We start from the raw sequence: 15,157 nt of genomic DNA, 5'->3' as shown, positions 1-15,157 counted from the left end.
AGCCGCTTGAGGGCTTGGTCCCCAGGGTGGGAGCCCTGGCTTGTTGCACTTAATCCCAGGGCTGCACACTGAGCTCTTGGGTGAGGGAGCGGAGCAGCCAGCCCCACCCTCGGCCCCTCCCCTCCCGAGAGAGTCACAAACCCAGGCCTGGTTCCTTTCCACTCACTTTATTTGCCTTTGGCTGCCTCCCAGGCGGGGCTGGCAGCAGCCTGGGCTTCAGGCGCCCTCTGGCGGACCTCAGAGGCAACGCAGGACCTGGCAGTCAATTCAGTCTAGGGGAGAGGGGCGGGGCTCCTCAGGTCTGCACCGGGGACCCAGCTTCGGGGGACCGGGCGTGCTGGGAGGAGGCCCTGAACCTCTGGCTCTCATACTCGCCCGTGTTGGACGCCCGCATGTTCTGCCGAGCCTTCATCTGCTTCAAACGGTCCTTGTCCACTTCCCGCTTGGTGAGGATGAAGAGGAGGATACCACAGGGGAAGCCGATGGCCCTAGGGTGGGGAGATGTGCACGGGGTTGGGGCAGGGGCCGAGCCGGAGCAGCGGAGCGGGGATCGCTACAGCTTCATGGGTTCACGAATGCTGCGATACCTCTTGCGTCTGCCGTCCTCTGCGTGGGCAGCCAGAGGGACCCGCGCGAGTCAGACCCTGCACTGCCCTGCGGCAAATCCCACCACAGCTCTGCGCCGCTTCTCTGCGCCGCTTCCTGGCCACGTTCACTCTCCTGAGCCGGTGCCTGGGGCTCTGCCCACCTGCTGCCTGTTTCCCCCCAGGGCCCCGGCCCTCACGCCTGCCATGGCGCCTGTGCGTGGTTCCCCGGCCAGCCCAGCCTGCTTCCCTCTCCACGTCTTCCACATCCTCTCCCTGACCGCCCCCTCCATCCGAGAGGCACTGGGTGTGGAGGAAAGAGCACCGAGTCACGAGACCTGCTGAGAAGCCCAGCTCTGAGCCTCAGTTGCCCCCTCTGTGAAACGGGCCCGTGACACTGCCGAAGGCCTGCAAGCCTTACGTGCTAAAGCCCCGGCACAGCTCAGGTGCTGGGAGAGAACAGCCCCTCCCTCTTTAATGCTCGTCGGTAACAGGCATTAAGGTCAGGGTCAGAGCCATCCAACAATGCACAGAACACCTCGCAGCTACCGCACAGCGAACACAGCCTCCATGAGCTCAGTTAACTCATCATCAGAACTTGGGCCGCACCCGAGTCTGCAAAGGGAGAATCGGCCGGGGACCCAGATCTGCATCGGGGCAGCTCAGCCGACTCCACAGCCCCCCCAGTCCACTGCCCCCCCAGGTCCACATCCTTTGCCACGTCCCCTGCCCGACTCCTCCGAGGTCCCAGCGCTGGAACCCAGCACTCTGTTTCCACAACCTGGGATTCAGCTCATCAGCTGAAACTCGAACAGGCTTCTGGGTCCTGGCCGTCCCTGGACAGCACTCCCCCGCGGTGGGCGCAGGGGCAGGTCAGACTCACCAGGCCAGTCCCACAGCTTTCATGGGGTTCTTGCCCCTCTTTCTGGGGATGTACTCCAGCTCAGCCTCGTCCTTGCACTCCGGGGAGCTCTGGCTCTGCAGGGCTCTGCTCCTGTTCTGGGCAGCCTTGTTAGCTGTGGCTCCTGCGAGAATCCCTGTGGACGGACGGAGGTCGGGAAGGTGGGTCAGCAGGTGAGGAGAAAGCAAGGGGCGGGGGTGGGGTACGGCAGGGGAGGAGTGGTTGAGATCTGAGGGAGGGGAGTGACCACAGTCCGCAGGAACGAGTGAGTGCTAGGCGCATCCAAGGGGATCTGGGAAAATTGCCACTGAGGTGGCACCTTTGGAAGCCACTTCCACGTCACTGCGGGCTCGTCACCCCGGTGCCCGGAGAGCAGGCTTCGCCGTTCTTCATCTCAGACGGCGGGATGGGAGAGACTGCAGTGGGGCTCACGCGAGACTCACGGAGGAAATCCGGGGAGAGGTTTTAACACTGCAGAACGTTAGCCCTGGCAGCGAGCTGAAGGGGACCCTGCTGCATCCCCTCATTTTACAGGAGGAGAAACAGACGCTCTGGAGACCGGCTGCTTCGCCCAAGGTCAAACTGCTAAGTACCCGGGGCTAGAACCCAAGCCTCCAGGAGCCCAGGGCTCTTCCCTCTGCACTGCGGTGAGTGTGAGACACCTGGAGCGCGGGAGTCTACAAGGCTTCCTCGGGGCTCCCTCGCAGCAAGACCCCAGAGGTGTCGTGTAAGCCGAAGGCAGGAGGATGGACTGAGTGACCTCCACAGAGCATCTCTTCTCCCCCAGACTCTAAGGTCCTGCAGAGAGGTGTGGGCAGCATTCCACAGCCCTGACCTGCCGCTACGTCGGGCGGGATGTGAAGGAAAAGAAATTTCCTGCGGCCGTGCCCTCCCCGGGGTCCCTCTCCTTACCCCGGAGGACGCGGGCGTTCCTCGCCCCCCGGCCCTTCAGCGCCGTAGCCGCTACCACCGCCGCCATGTTCAAGTCCCACCCCCCTTCGCCGCGCTCCCCGCCGGGAATTGTAGTTTGCGTAAGGGGCCTCCCCCGCGCCTTCCGTCTCGCCTACAGACCAGAAACTACACATCCCAGAAGCTCGAGGAGCGAGCCAGGGAGAACTACTATTCCCAGGAGGCTCCGGGGGCGCGCACGCTCGCTTGTTTCCCTCCTGTCGGGGGCGGAGTCAGAGAGGGCGGAGTTTGGGTTTTCTCCGCCACGCCCCGGCCCCTTCTCCCAATCCTACCCTATGATTGGTGGGCCAGCCAGCCAACGCCAGCCGCTATTGGTGGAGCGGCCGTCGCTCTTCCCGCTGGGGCGTTGCCTTCGCCTACTTCCTCCCGGGAGGAGGGGCTCGAGTTCCGCGTCGTCGCGCAGAGCTGACTCTGGGAGGCGTTTGGGCCCAGAGAAGTGGATCGGCCGCTTGCTCCGCATGGAGTCCGAATCGGAGAGCGGGGCTGCCGCTGACACCCCTCCGCTGGAGACCCTAAGCTTCCATGGTGATGAAGAGATTATCGAGGTGGTAGAACTGGATCCTGGTCCGCCGGACCCTGGTGAGAACCGCCACTCCGCAGGCCGTGGGACAGGAGGCGCTCACCGCTGGCCTCCGACCCCAGCTTCCCCCCTCCTCTCCATGCCCTGCGGGTCGTTCCTGCCGACATCCCGCTGCCTGCCTCCTCTCGCACCCCCGCGACTTAGTTCTCAGGCCTGGCCGGGGTGGGGGTTCCCTGACGCCTCCCCTGGCCCTTCCCCTCACACACCCCCTTCCCGTCATGCCCTCGGGTTGCTTTCCCACTCGGTCGCCGGCCAGCCCCTGGTCCTCAGACGTCGCCCCCGGTTCTGCATGCCCCCTCCCCGCTGCGCTTCTCTGTAGTCCGTGACCCCCGCTGTACTCCTGGGCCGCCTGGGCCGCCCCAGCCTCAGGCCTCCCCCGTCCTCTTCCCTCCTCCCCAAAGCAGATGACCTGGCCCAGGAGATGGAAGATGTGGACTTTGAGGAGGAGGACGAGGAGGAAGAGGGCAACGAGGAGGGCTGGGTGCTGGAACCCCAGGAGGGGGTGGTCGGCAGCATGGAGGGCCCGGACGACAGCGAGGTCACCTTTGCGCTGCACTCAGGTAGCCCCCGAGGAGGGCTTTTGAGTGTTTCCGGCTGCCGGGGTCAGAGCTTAGGGGACACGGAAGTGGGCAGGGACGCGCAGGTGTGGGTTGGAGTCATGGCCCAGTGGACGCACGTGGGTCCTTACAGGTGTCTCTTCCCCGGTTTAAATCCTTCTGCTGCTGCTTAACCAGTTTACTACCTTTATTGATCTTTCTGGGTCTGAGTTTTCATTAAAAAAAAAAAAAAAAGAAGACAGAGTTGGCCTAAGGGGTCAGAGGCTGCTTGGGGCACCCACGTCCCGCATCCGAGTGCCTGGGCTGAGTCCTGGCTCCATTCCTCACCAGCTTCTGCTGTGCAGCCCGGGAAGCAGCAGGTGGTGGCCCAAGCGGTGGGGTCCCTGCCCCCACCTGGGAGACCCAGACTGAGTTCCTGGCTCCTGGCTTCCAGCTGGCCTAGCCCTGGCCATTTCGGCCATCTGAGGAGATGGGAGTTCTCTTCTATCGTCTGCCTCTCAGAGTAATTAAAAGGAAGGAAACATTGAAGTTATCTCTAATAAAAATAGCCTGAGTGTCAGTTAGAAGTCATTTATCCCGCAAAACTTAGCTTTTGAGCCTACCTGATATCGTCTCGTGGAATGCCAGCTCTTAGTAAGAAGCCAGAAACATGATGGCTTCCCCGCTCTGTTGGTGCTCTGCCCGGTGGCCTCCCACGCTAAGAACTAACCCTGCACGGGTCCCACCTTGTACATGGCACACGGCCCCCCCTCTGGCCGGCTGGTGAGGGGAACAGCGCCTAGGGCAGAGCTGCCTTTCTGTAACAAGCTGATGCTCAGATTGGATGAGAACTTGGATGCACCTGTCACTTCCCGGAGGGAGGATGTGTTGGGGGGGCGGGGAACAGGGTGGGTTTCCTGAGGTTTTGAAGGACAGGACCCTAGGTGACAGCCCTGTCCCCTTCCTCCTGGACCTCGCTCTCGGCACAGCATCCGTGTTCTGTGTGAGCCTGGATCCCAAGACCAACACGTTGGCCGTGACTGGGGGCGAAGACGACAAGGCGTTTGTATGGCGGCTCAGCGACGGGGAGCTGCTGTTTGAGTGCGCAGGTGAGGGGCTGGGCCGACGCTCTCTTGTGTTACGCCAGCTCCGCGGTGGGCACGGAGCCAGGAGACCCTCAGTGTCCGAGGCCGTGCGGGGGGGGCCTGAGGAGCTGCACTGGCAGAGGAGGCCCACGCTCTGCTGATTGGGCGGGGGGCCAGCAGCGTTTCTCCTGGGGAGCCCTGGGGCAGCGGTGAGTTCGGTCACCTGTCTCGCTCTTCTCCTAGCTGAGCCTTGGCAGGGGCCAGACACCTGGGTACGGCGCCCCCAGCACGAGGTCCCCCTTTTTCCTCTCTTGCAGGCCACAAAGACTCCGTGACTTGTGCTGGTTTCAGCCATGACTCTACCCTCGTGGCCACAGGCGACATGAGCGGTCTCTTGAAAGTGTGGCAGGTGGACACCAAGGAAGAGGTCTGGTCCTTTGAAGCGGGAGACCTGGAGGTGAGATGCTCGCTGGGGAGTGGGGTGGGAGGGGTGAGAGATTGGGGTGCCGGCCAGGCCTGAAGTGCAGCAAGGATGTCTCTGCCTGTTACCGGGCAGCCCCCCCCTCCCCCCCCTGCAGCAGGGACACTTTGGGTGGGCTCCTGGGACAGAGTCCAAGGTGGGAGGGGGTGAGGGGCCTCACCACAGACCCTCCCTCTCTCTCTGCCCAGTGGATGGAGTGGCACCCTCGGGCCCCTGTCCTCCTCGCGGGCACGGCTGACGGCAACACCTGGATGTGGAAGGTCCCCAGTGGGGACTGCAAGACCTTCCAGGGTCCCAACTGTCCTGCCACCTGCGGCCGAGTCCTCCCCGATGGTGAGAGCCGCTGCCTGTGTCCCCTTGCCCCAGTGTGGAGGTGGGGTCTGCAGTTGTGCCCCTCCCCACTCTGAGGCTCCAGGGCTGATGGCAGCTCCTCCCTACCCTGACTCCCTGGGCGGGGTCTGCGCCCTCACTGTCTTCCCCTCCCCCTGGCCTGCCCCGTGCGTGTGCGTGCCTGTGGCCTTCAGGGAAGAGAGCCGTGGTGGGCTACGAAGATGGCACCATCAGGATCTGGGACCTGAAGCAGGGCAGCCCCATCCACGTACTGAAAGGTACCAGCGGGGGCACAGGTGTTCACCTGGGCCATGGCCGGGAGGGCGCTGAGAAGCTGGGGGCGGGACTCACAGGACGAAGCCTGACCCGCCTCCCCGGCTCCGTCCTAGGGACTGAGGGTCACCAGGGCCCTCTGACCTGTGTGGCCACCAATCAGGACGGCAGCCTGATCCTGACCGGCTCTGTGGACTGCCAGGCCAAGTTGGTCAGCGCCACCACCGGCAAGGTGAGGGCGCCCGGAGCCTTCGCCCTGAGCTCTTGGCCCTTTCTCGTCCCCCCGACCCCACCCCCAGGCCCTCGCTCACCCTCTCCTCTCGCGGACAGGTGGTGGGCGTCTTCAGACCTGAGACCGTGGCCTCTCAGCCCAGCTTGGGGGAGGGGGAGGAGAGCGAGTCCAACTCGGTGGAGTCCCTGGGCTTCTGCAGCGTGTGAGTGTGAACGGGGATAGAGGCACTGGGGGCGGGGCCTGTGCTGATGGCCCGGCATGAGTGCAGGGCCTCACGAGCCTTCCTGATGCTCTCTCTTGCCCAGGATGCCACTGGCCGCTGTTGGCTACCTGGACGGGACCTTGGCCATCTATGACCTGTCCACACAGACCCTCAGGCACCAGTGTCAGCACCAGGTAGGGCAGTTGGAGCTGGGTTCCCTGTGGGTGCCTCTGTCCCAGCCCCGGCTCCTGCGGGGCCCTCGTCTGTGGCCTGACCCGCACCCTTGGGGCAGTCGGGTATCGTGCAGCTGCTATGGGAGGCGGGCACCGCCGTGGTGTACACCTGCAGCCTGGACGGCATCGTGCGCCTCTGGGACGCCCGGACCGGCCGCCTGCTCACCGATTACCGGGGCCACGCAGCCGAGATCCTGGACTTCGCCCTCAGCAAGTAAGAGAGGTGGACAGGGGTCGCAGCCTCTGTGTCCGGACGGCTGCTCTAGCACGTTGGGGACGCGGGGTCGCTCCTTGGGGTGTCGGAGGGGCTCCCGATGGGAAGAAGCCCAGGGCACAGCAGCGCTGGGAAGGCTGACAGTTCGAGCCCCACCCCCTCGGGTGCCCAGGCCCTCCCTACCTTCGCGTGTCAGTCACAGGGCCGGGGTTGGGGGGCTGAGACGTGCGGCTCCAACACCTGGGCCTCTCCTCCCCGGGCCCCTTGCTGGAGGTGTGGCTGCGTCAGTGTAGCCCCAGGTGTGGGGGGACCGGGAGGAGCCCCCTTGGGCCCCGGGATGGGGGCTTGAGGCCGGGCTCTGGGTCCCCCAGCCCCTGCAGCCCCATGCTTTCTGTCCGCAGAGATGCCTCCCTGGTGGTGACCACGTCGGGAGACCACAAAGCGAAAGTATTTTGTGTCCAGAGGCCTGACCGCTAACGGCTGCAGCTTCTGGCTTTGTGTCACCAGCAGGGGTGGCAGGGTGCAGAGGGGAGCGGCGAGGGCCTGGGACTGCTTCCCTGCCCCTCGGGCTGGCCTGCCCCTCTATCCCCTCCTTCCCTCTAGACCCCACCCCGGGGCGCCCCCTCGCCTGGCACAGACCCAGCGGCCCTGGGCGTGTGGGGGCGGCCTTTCTCTCACGCGTTTGCTGGTGTGAGGCACGGGTGCGTGTTTGTATGCGGGGGGGTGGGGGAGGTGTCGGAGGTTCCCGTTCTTTCCCCCCCCCGAGGCTGGGGGTGGAAAGGAGGAAGAGATACTAGCTACAGATTTTAAAAATGTAAATAAAATATACTTCCCAGAGGCGGCGTCTGTGGAGTTTGGGGTGGTGGGGCGTGCGGCGGAAGTGGTAAAGGCCACGGCGGGGTGAGGCGGCCGGGAACCCGCTCCCGCGTGCATGGAGCGGGAGTCTCCCTCGGTGCGTGCTCGTCTCCAGGTTCTTTCCGTGACTCGGCCACGTGCCCCTCCCTTCCTGCTACAGGGAATGAGGTCATGGCCAGCAGAGCTGGCGGGTGGCGTCAGAGAAGCGGGCACTAGCAGCGAGGGGCTTGGTGGCCAAGCTGGGTGCTTCTGGTGGGAGGCGGCAGAGGCCCCTCAGTTCAAGTCCACGTCCACGCTGCTTTGGCTGCTGGTGTGGTAGGCGGTGCTGGGGCCAGGGCTAGCCTGGGAGCCTCTTCCCCGCAGCCCCCGTAGCCACCTCCGGGCGGCCGCCCTCCAGGGCGCCGTGTAGCGATGATCACCCAGCCCCATGGCCACAGGCACGGCCGCCGCGCTGGCACTGCCCAGGGAGAGGAGAGACAGCAGAGTTCCGGGCCCTAGAGGTGGGCGCTGCTCATAGGCCAGGACCGACAGGAACAGCGTGGCCACATAGGGCCCCCAGCACAGCCCAAAGAGCAGCGTGGCCCCAGCCTGTGCCCTCGCCTGTCTCCAGGTAAGGGCCCGGGCCAGGGCGGAGGGCGCGTTGCGGCACACGGCCCGCTCCAGCCGGCGGATGTCCTGCAGCTGGCGGTGGGCGGCCAGCAGCACGTGGGCCGAGAGAAGGGCCGCGGCCCCCACGGCTGGCAGCAGGAGCCCGTAGACTTCGAGGTAGAGGTAGGGCGCTGGGAAGACGGTCTGGGAGCTGCAGTTGGCCTCAGGGCCCCAGTGGTTCCAGCCCAGGGCTGGCAGGCTGGCAAAGAGCAGGGGGCCGGTCCAGGTGAGGAGCAGGGCCAGCCGGGTGCTCCCCGGAGGCTGGAGTGGCCGCAGCACTGCCACATAGCGCTCCCCGTGCACCAGCAGGAGGTTGGCGAGCAGGGAGAGGAAGGAGAAGTTGGGGGCCAAGTAGACGAGCAGGCAGGACCAATAGCCCCGGTGGCTGTGGCTCCAGAGCCCTGGCAGAGTGGGCAGTGCCAGCCCCGTAAGCAGCCCGGCCAGCAACAGGCTCAGGAAGAAGCAGCCGGCCGGTGGGCTGCGCAGGCGGCGGTCGCAGGCGATGCCCAGTGCCAGGAGCAGGTTGGCTGCGATGATGAGGCTTGCCAGGGCCAGCGACAGCTCCAGGGCGCCCCTGGGGATGGGGCCAGGCACATCCCCGGTGCTGTTGGGTGTCATCTCAGGCCTTGGGATGGCGGAGGCCTGGAGCAGCGGCCGGTATGCCTGGGTGAAGGATGGAGACACGTCTAGAGTTAGGCGGGGGCTGCAGCTCGCTGGCCCAGTGGGCTGTGCGTTGCCCAAGGTGCTGGCCCACGCACTGCAGCCCTATCCCGTGTGCTGGTCCACGCACACGCACACAGATGTTTTTTCAACAGCGGCCAGAGAGGAATGTACATCAAAAACCCTATTTGGGGTTTTTATCGAAAAACTGGGTCTGGCAGCATGCACACATTCTGTAAGCTGAGTGCTGGCGGCTGCCTCAGGGTGGGGGCAGCTCACCCCGGTCCCCCGCAGGCCAACTTTGCCTGTTTCTGCCTGGGACAGTGGTGTTTAGACTACAAGGTCAGCCCGGCCAGTCCCAAAGCGCTGTGCCCATCCCCGCCTCCCTGTGGCAAAGTTGCCACGAGAGCTGAGAGAGGACAGGGCTGGCTGGGGTGGAGCGATCCAGCCAGCCCTCAAGAGAGGCTCTCCCCTGGGCCAGGTGTGGGGCACAGTGGGGTGTCCTGTCCCCCGCACCCCTCCCCCACCCACCCTTGTAAATCTGGTCACAGCTCAGTGAGCAGGCTTCCAGGTCGGACTTCCAGCCCATAAACTTAACTCGGCCGTGCCCCACTAGCAACGAGCCTTTCCTGGGAGCTGGGGAGGAGAGGGAGGGCAGGGGGAGGGGACACTTGGTGGTGAGCGTGGAGATGCCAGCTGGTGTTTCAGAACTCCCCCCCCCCCCCCACTTCTGGGGGCTGTGCCTGAACCCCGAGGACGGGATGGAGGAGCTGGTGGCTCCTCCTCTGTCGCGTGGTCCTTGCCCTCTGTCCCTGTCCTGCTTCTCCCTCGGCTCCCTGGTCTGGCGCCTCCACGTTCCCGTTGCCATCCCATTCTGGGGACAGAGGGCAGGGGTCCTAGGTCCTGTGGGATCTCTTGCTCTGTCAGGAGGGGAGCAGCTGCTGTTGTTGGGATTAAAGTCCACAGGGAAAGGATTCCTGGTTCCCCCGCTGCTCCCCAGGTCGGAGCAGCAGGGCCCCGGGACCCCCAGAGGCGCGCCCTTTCCTTCCAAGGGCCCTCGGAGCTGCTGCGCCCGCGCCCCTCCCCTGCCCTCGCCTGTTTCCTCTTCTTCAGCCTCCCCCAGCATTCTTCGCGTGGGACATCTTTCCTTCTGTGGCTCCCCGGGTTTCTGTTTCTCTTCCTCCCTGCACCGTCAACTTTATTAAACCCTGTGAGGCCCAGGGGCCATCACCCCAAACCTGGGCTGAGCTGGAGCTCCCGGCCCTACCCCAAAGTGGGGGCCCCACACCCCACCCACCTCCACCTCCACCTCCACCAGGCAGCAGGAAAGGCAGGGATCAGCCGCTCTCCCACTCCAGATGTGGCTGCCCAGAAGGGGGCTGTCTGTGCCAGCTGCCCACCCTGGAGGGCCTGCAGGCTTGGGCCATGCAGGGGCTACTACAGGATCTGGGTTGAGGTCTACAGATGTGGTCCAGGGGGTGGGTCCAGGGGTCTGGGGATGGGAGTGACTACTCACATGGCTGTCGGGGACAGGTGGTGCTCGCTCAGCCTGGGCCTTCCTCGCAGTGTCAGGGAGTCACTGCATCTGGCCCTGCAGGGCTTCGGACCACGTCTGGTGTCCTGGCTGGCCAGCGCATGGTGCCTCTGCTCTGTGGGGACGGCAGGGGCTGGGCCAGCCTGTCTCGGCTCCCAGAGGGGCGGAGGAGCGGAGGCTGGTGGGGCTTAGCCCTGGCCCCGCCCCTGGGGGGTGGGACCTGGCACATCCCAAGTTGCTGCAACTGGGAGGCCTCCTCCCTCGCCCCAGTGGCCCCTCCTTGTGCTGGGTCCCCCCTTCCCCAGCACTGGCCACATGGCACCAACCGGGTGGTGGTCCCTGTACGTCGGGTCGCCCCGGCTGGGAGCCCTGTTGCCTGCTGTTGCCCAGCTTTAGTGAGACATACGTTAGTTCATGCATAATGATCTGGCCTGCTCCTCCTGCTTCCGGCCTCAGCTAATATATTTACGTTTATGAGCCTTAAGCCCCTGGAGTGGGCCGCTGACAGCACATCAGCTCTGTGCTCCTGCCACCTGCTGAGGGCAGTGTGTGTGTGCCCTGGATGCGGGTCAGTGATGGCGGCAGTGGAGGGCAGGGGGTGTGTTGGGGCCTTAGCATCTGCCCTTCATGTCACCCCGTGGTGGGGGAAAGCCTATGGGGCAAGCCTTACTTCCCCAAATTGGAGGTCCCGCCACACTTTGCTCAACTACACTCTGAGGTCAAGTTCTGGGCTGTGAGGTACAAATGGCTCTGGGGATGTGGCTTTAAGCAATCCATTGCTGGCCTCAGTCTGCCCGCCACCCAGCCCTGTAACATGGGTGTCAGACCCTCTCTCGGGGATGACTGTGGGAAGCACCATGGCTCGCATACAGAACAGCACACACCTGGTGCTTGGCACTTAGTCAGCAAGTGCCTCGTCCATGGCGGTTAGGCCCATGAGCTAGCACTGCAGTCAGTTAGCTGGGATCCTGTTTTTTTTAAACCAGGTGGACTTAGGCAAATGACTAGTTGTCTTGTCTGTTTCCTGATCTATAAAATGGGGCTCACAACTGTATTCACCTATTGTGAGATTTAACGAGATGATGTGTGAGCAGAATGTGGCCCACAAGCACTCGGTGAACTATTAACATTATTAGCATTTCCGCCCTTCTCCGCACCTGTGCCCTCCACTTGAGAACGCCTCTGAGGATTTCTGGCACAGTAGGCTAAGCTGCTGCTTGAGATGTCTGCATCCCATATCAGAGGGCCTGGGTTCTAGTCCCAGCTACTCCCCTTCCAACCCAGCTTCCTGTTAATGCACCTGGAAGGCAGCATACTATGCCACAAGTGCTTGGGTTTGGAGGCCCAAATGGCAGCTCCAGCGTCCTAACTTTGGCCTGGCCCAGCCCTGGTTATTGCAGGCATTTGGGGAGTGAACCAATGGATGGAAGACTTCTGTCTCTTGCCCTTTCAACATTAAAACAAACACAAAACAAACCAAAACAACCCAAAAATCCCCACAAAGGAGCCGGTGTTGTGGTGCAGCAGGTTAAGCTGCTGTCTGTGAGGCCGGCATCCCATGTGGGAGTGCCCTGGCTACTTCACTTCTGATCCAGCTCCCTGCTAATAATGCACCTGGGAAAGCAGTGGAAGGCGGCCCAAGTGCTTGGGCCCCTGCACCTGCGTGGGAGATCCAGATGGAGTTCCAGGGTCCTGGATCCAGCCTGGTCCAGCCCCAGTCATCATGACCATTGAGATCTCCCTCTCTCTCCCTCTGCCTTTCAAATACATAATTAAAACCAACAAACCCTGTGGTGAGAAAGGCACATAGGGAGCCTAGGAGTGCTGGAGACTGACACTTCCGCTCTGCAGGGAGGGAAGTGGGTTCAGGCTGTGAGGGAGAGGCAGGTTTGCGGTATGGAAGCCCAAGGCACGGTGCCCTGGTTCCCACCTCCGTCAAGCGTGGCTTTAGGATGAAGGGAGGGGCCCAGCTACCCACAACCTTCAGGCTGGAAGCAGGAGGGAAGCGGCTGGACCTGCAGGTGAGACCTGACACTTCCTGGCTGCAGAGCCCAAGTACACAGGGCAAGAGGACTTCTGTCCTCTGGGGACCCTGGGCCCACGGCCTCTCCGTCCAGGTCTCCCACGTGGGTGGTGGGGCCCAGGTGTTAAAAAGGAAGGGAGAGGAAAATTACTGGCCTCGCACCCACCCCCCAGGGAGGACACCAACACCCAGCGCGCGGCCCTCGGGCCCACACTGTCTGCTGGGGCAGAGGGCAGAGTTCAGTCTGGGGTCTGGACACAAGTGGGTGTGGGCCCCTCGGATATGGGCCTGCAGGAGTAAACAGGCCTCTTCCCGGCGGGATCCGGGACATCTGCGTTTCTTCTTTGCTGTTCTGTCTAAACATTGTGTGGGGGCTGACACGAGGAGCGGGGCAGCTCAGGAGGGCGGGAGCCGGGGAGCAGGGCTCTGTCCTCCATCAGCCCTGCTGCTGCTTCTCCAGCTCATCTGACTCCACTCGGCTCCGCACTCAGGCGCTGGACCTGACTCATCCCCAGACGTCTCCCCTTTGCCCGCGGGAGGGCTCTGGTGCGTTTTCAGATACCCCAGCCAGCCGACCCTGCGCCAGGGTGGCTGGTCTACGCTCTGGCAGAGAAGGCTCCCCAGCCTCCTTTGTCCACTTCTGTCCCCCCTTGGAAATCTGTGTTTGTCCCGATCCGCAGTCTGGGAGCCCATGATCCTGCACCAGCGCAGAAAGTGTGCCTGGGGCTTCCCAGACCCTGGCTGGCTCCCTGAGTGGGGGGACAACACTCCGCTCCGCTGGAACGCAAGAGATGAGCCCTCCCCCAGCAGTCCTGTGACTGACAGAGACTGGCCAGGATCCTGGAACTGTGTCCTTTCTGTTGGTCTAAGTAGCCACGAATCTCTGGGTCACACACTGAGCCACAAGATCCGCAGTGCTCCTGACAACCCCCGGAAGGGGGCAGCACCGTGTGAATGCTCTATCACCCTGGAGTAGACCCAGGCTGAGTCAGGACAACTCAGGGCTCAGCAAGCAGAATGGCAACTGCCAAGCATCAGCTCCCAGGAGGCGGCCAAGGCAGCAGCTGGGCCTGCTTCCTTTTCCTCGTTTCAATTCCCTGCCCCCTCCCCTCCACTTCCTGTTGCAATCTTACTGCCTTTCCTGCTGAGCGCCTAGCTCTTAGCTTGTCCAGCTCCTCCTCCATCCAGACTTGCAGCTCTGCACCCACCACCATCCCAAGCATCTTGGGGGCGGCCTGGAAACCCACAAGACAGAATGGGGCCTGGCTCACTTTGGACCTCGCCTCTCCCACAATCACTTCTGATCCCTTGAATGTGTAAAGGAGACTCACGTTAGCCTAGGGTGTGACAGGCACTTACCTGTTTCCTCTGAGAAACCTGTGGGTAGATGCTATGTGTCCAGCTACAGAGGAGGCTATCAGGGGTGGGATGAAGCCATCTGGGGTCACACAGCTCTTCAGTAGCGGTACCTGGTTTCAGCGGAAGTCTCTGACTCCTTGCCTCTACTGCTTCCACCCATCCTTGGACAGGCCCCTGGTTGGGCCCTCAACGCAGGGGAGCCAACGAGCAGTGTGTGTGACCTCCTGACTGAAGGTAAGGGTGAAGGTCTCTGTGCTGGACCACGCTACGTCCAGGTGCGTCCTGGCAGCAGGTGAGGAAGGAGGGAGTGTGGACAGCAGCTCCTGCCAGAGCCGATCTAACGCCGACAGTGGTCTGGAGTCAGATACATCAGGACGAACTGCCCTTTGCTTTCTAAGTAGTCTTGGTTTGGCCAGCAACAGTACTTTGCAGAGCTCTGATCCCCTCTGTGCTCAGGAGGGTACAGCGTGTTTCAACTTCCCAACATTTGATAACATTCTGATGTTATCAAAAAAGCAAAAACTGCTTCCGGTCAAAATTACCCACAAACTCCCAAGGGGACAGGAAACATACGGCAGCTCTTTGTCTCAACACCTGGCTTAGCTAGGTTCTCCCACCAGACGTAGGGGAGTGAGCATGGGTACCCCACGCAGCCAACCGCAAACCAACACCCTGGGCTTTCTGGGAGTCCATTTCAATGAAGTAAACCAAAGTCTGGTGACGGAACAGCTTGTGGCTTCCAAACTTCTGACTGTGATAGTAAAAAGACATCTCTACCTTCTAGTCCTGGTGTGCTGATGGCACTAAAACGTGTTTCCAAACCAACACCGACCCCTTCGTAGGTGTCCCGCGCTCTCATCTATGAAAACGCACAGAAAACAACACAAACACAAAGGACGAAGGTGGGTGGACGATGCCAGTGTCGCGCCCCTGGAGTAGGACTGTGCGCTATGGTGACACAGGTGCTCCCACAGGAAGTAAGTTTACACAGGGTCTCTGCAGTATTTCTGACAACCACCTGTGAATCCACGGCTACCTCAAGATCAAAAGTTGAGCAATTAGAATCGTCGGTTGTGATGCAGTCCAGTGAATGCACACTGCAGTACTGGTTCTTGGACCAGCATGAAACACACTGCCCTGGGTGGCGAAAAACGAAAAAGTAGCCGGCGCCGTGGCTCAACAGGCTAATCCTCCGCCTTGCGGCGCCGGCAACCGGGTTCTAGTCCCGGTCGGGGCGCCGGATTCTATCCCGGTTGCCCCTCTTCCAGGCCAGCTCTCTGCTATGGCCCGGGAAGGCAGTGGAGGATGGCCCAAGTCCTTGGGCCCTGCACCCCATGGGAGACCAGGATAAGCACCTGGCTCCTGGCTTCAGATCAGCGCGGTGCACCGGCCACAGCGCACCGGCTGCGGCGGCTATTGGAGGGTGAACCAACGGTAAAGGATGACCTTTCTCTCCGT

The 15,157-nt window shown here is 62.6% G+C and overlaps 3 protein-coding genes across 5 annotated transcripts in view; 1 reads left to right on the top strand and 2 right to left on the bottom strand.

Moving 5' to 3' along the window:
- Positions 1 to 2,480, bottom strand: part of PNKD (PNKD metallo-beta-lactamase domain containing) — a 59,861-nt gene extending 57,381 nt beyond the window's left edge. Inside the window, exons 1-3 of one of the 2 annotated variants that reach the window (XM_062191652.1) lie at positions 2,398 to 2,480; positions 1,468 to 1,621; positions 156 to 488 (exon numbers count right to left, since the gene is read on the bottom strand). In XM_062191652.1, coding sequence (XP_062047636.1) covers positions 296 to 488; positions 1,468 to 1,621; positions 2,398 to 2,464 — 414 coding nt within the window. In that variant the 5' untranslated portion in view covers positions 2,465 to 2,480 and the 3' untranslated portion in view covers positions 156 to 295. Of the gene's footprint in view, positions 1 to 155; positions 489 to 1,467; positions 1,622 to 2,397 lie in introns of those variants that run through there. The other variant, XM_062191630.1, reaches the window with a different exon arrangement.
- Positions 2,481 to 2,829: 349 nt separating this feature from the next.
- On the top strand, positions 2,830 to 7,452 carry AAMP (angio associated migratory cell protein). Of its 2 annotated transcripts, none has more exons than XM_062191606.1 (11): positions 2,830 to 3,033; positions 3,436 to 3,594; positions 4,560 to 4,679; positions 4,973 to 5,112; positions 5,325 to 5,469; positions 5,661 to 5,744; positions 5,856 to 5,971; positions 6,070 to 6,173; positions 6,277 to 6,367; positions 6,466 to 6,620; positions 7,022 to 7,452. In XM_062191606.1, exons 1-11 carry the CDS (start codon positions 2,913 to 2,915, stop codon positions 7,095 to 7,097), a joined length of 1,311 nt encoding a protein of 436 aa, XP_062047590.1. In that variant the 5' UTR covers positions 2,830 to 2,912; the 3' UTR covers positions 7,098 to 7,452. The 2 variants fall into 2 exon arrangements, with proteins under 2 accessions (XP_062047590.1, XP_062047600.1); XM_062191616.1 differs by having other exon boundaries at positions 2,831 to 3,033; positions 3,439 to 3,594.
- Positions 7,453 to 7,457: 5 nt separating this feature from the next.
- Positions 7,458 to 8,978, bottom strand: GPBAR1 (G protein-coupled bile acid receptor 1). Its single transcript, XM_062191666.1, has one exon. The coding sequence runs from the start codon at positions 8,739 to 8,741 to the stop codon at positions 7,749 to 7,751; it is 993 nt and encodes a 330-aa protein (XP_062047650.1). The 5' UTR covers positions 8,742 to 8,978; the 3' UTR covers positions 7,458 to 7,748.
- Positions 8,979 to 15,157: the final 6,179 nt, after the last annotated feature.

The sequence above is a fragment of the Lepus europaeus genome, chromosome 1, assembly GCF_033115175.1.
Source record: "Lepus europaeus isolate LE1 chromosome 1, mLepTim1.pri, whole genome shotgun sequence".
In the NCBI taxonomy this organism is placed as follows: domain Eukaryota; kingdom Metazoa; phylum Chordata; class Mammalia; order Lagomorpha; family Leporidae; genus Lepus; species Lepus europaeus.
This window is presented reverse-complemented; position numbering and strand designations above follow the sequence as displayed.

What these genes read in the sequence shown, in the direction of transcription:
- AAMP (XM_062191606.1), top strand. Translation starts at nt 2,913, where the DNA reads ATGGAGTCCGAATCGGAGAGCGGGGCTGCCGCTGACACCCCTCCGCTG. An exon ending in GCTGCTGTTTGAGTGCGCAG is followed by an intron (nt 4,680 to 4,972) that starts GTGAGGGGCTGG and finishes CCTCTCTTGCAG; the next exon opens with GCCACAAAGACTCCGTGACT. An exon ending in CGGCCGAGTCCTCCCCGATG is followed by an intron (nt 5,470 to 5,660) that starts GTGAGAGCCGCT and finishes TGTGGCCTTCAG; the next exon opens with GGAAGAGAGCCGTGGTGGGC.
- GPBAR1 (XM_062191666.1), bottom strand. Translation starts at nt 8,741, where the DNA reads ATGACACCCAACAGCACCGGGGATGTGCCTGGCCCCATCCCCAGGGGC.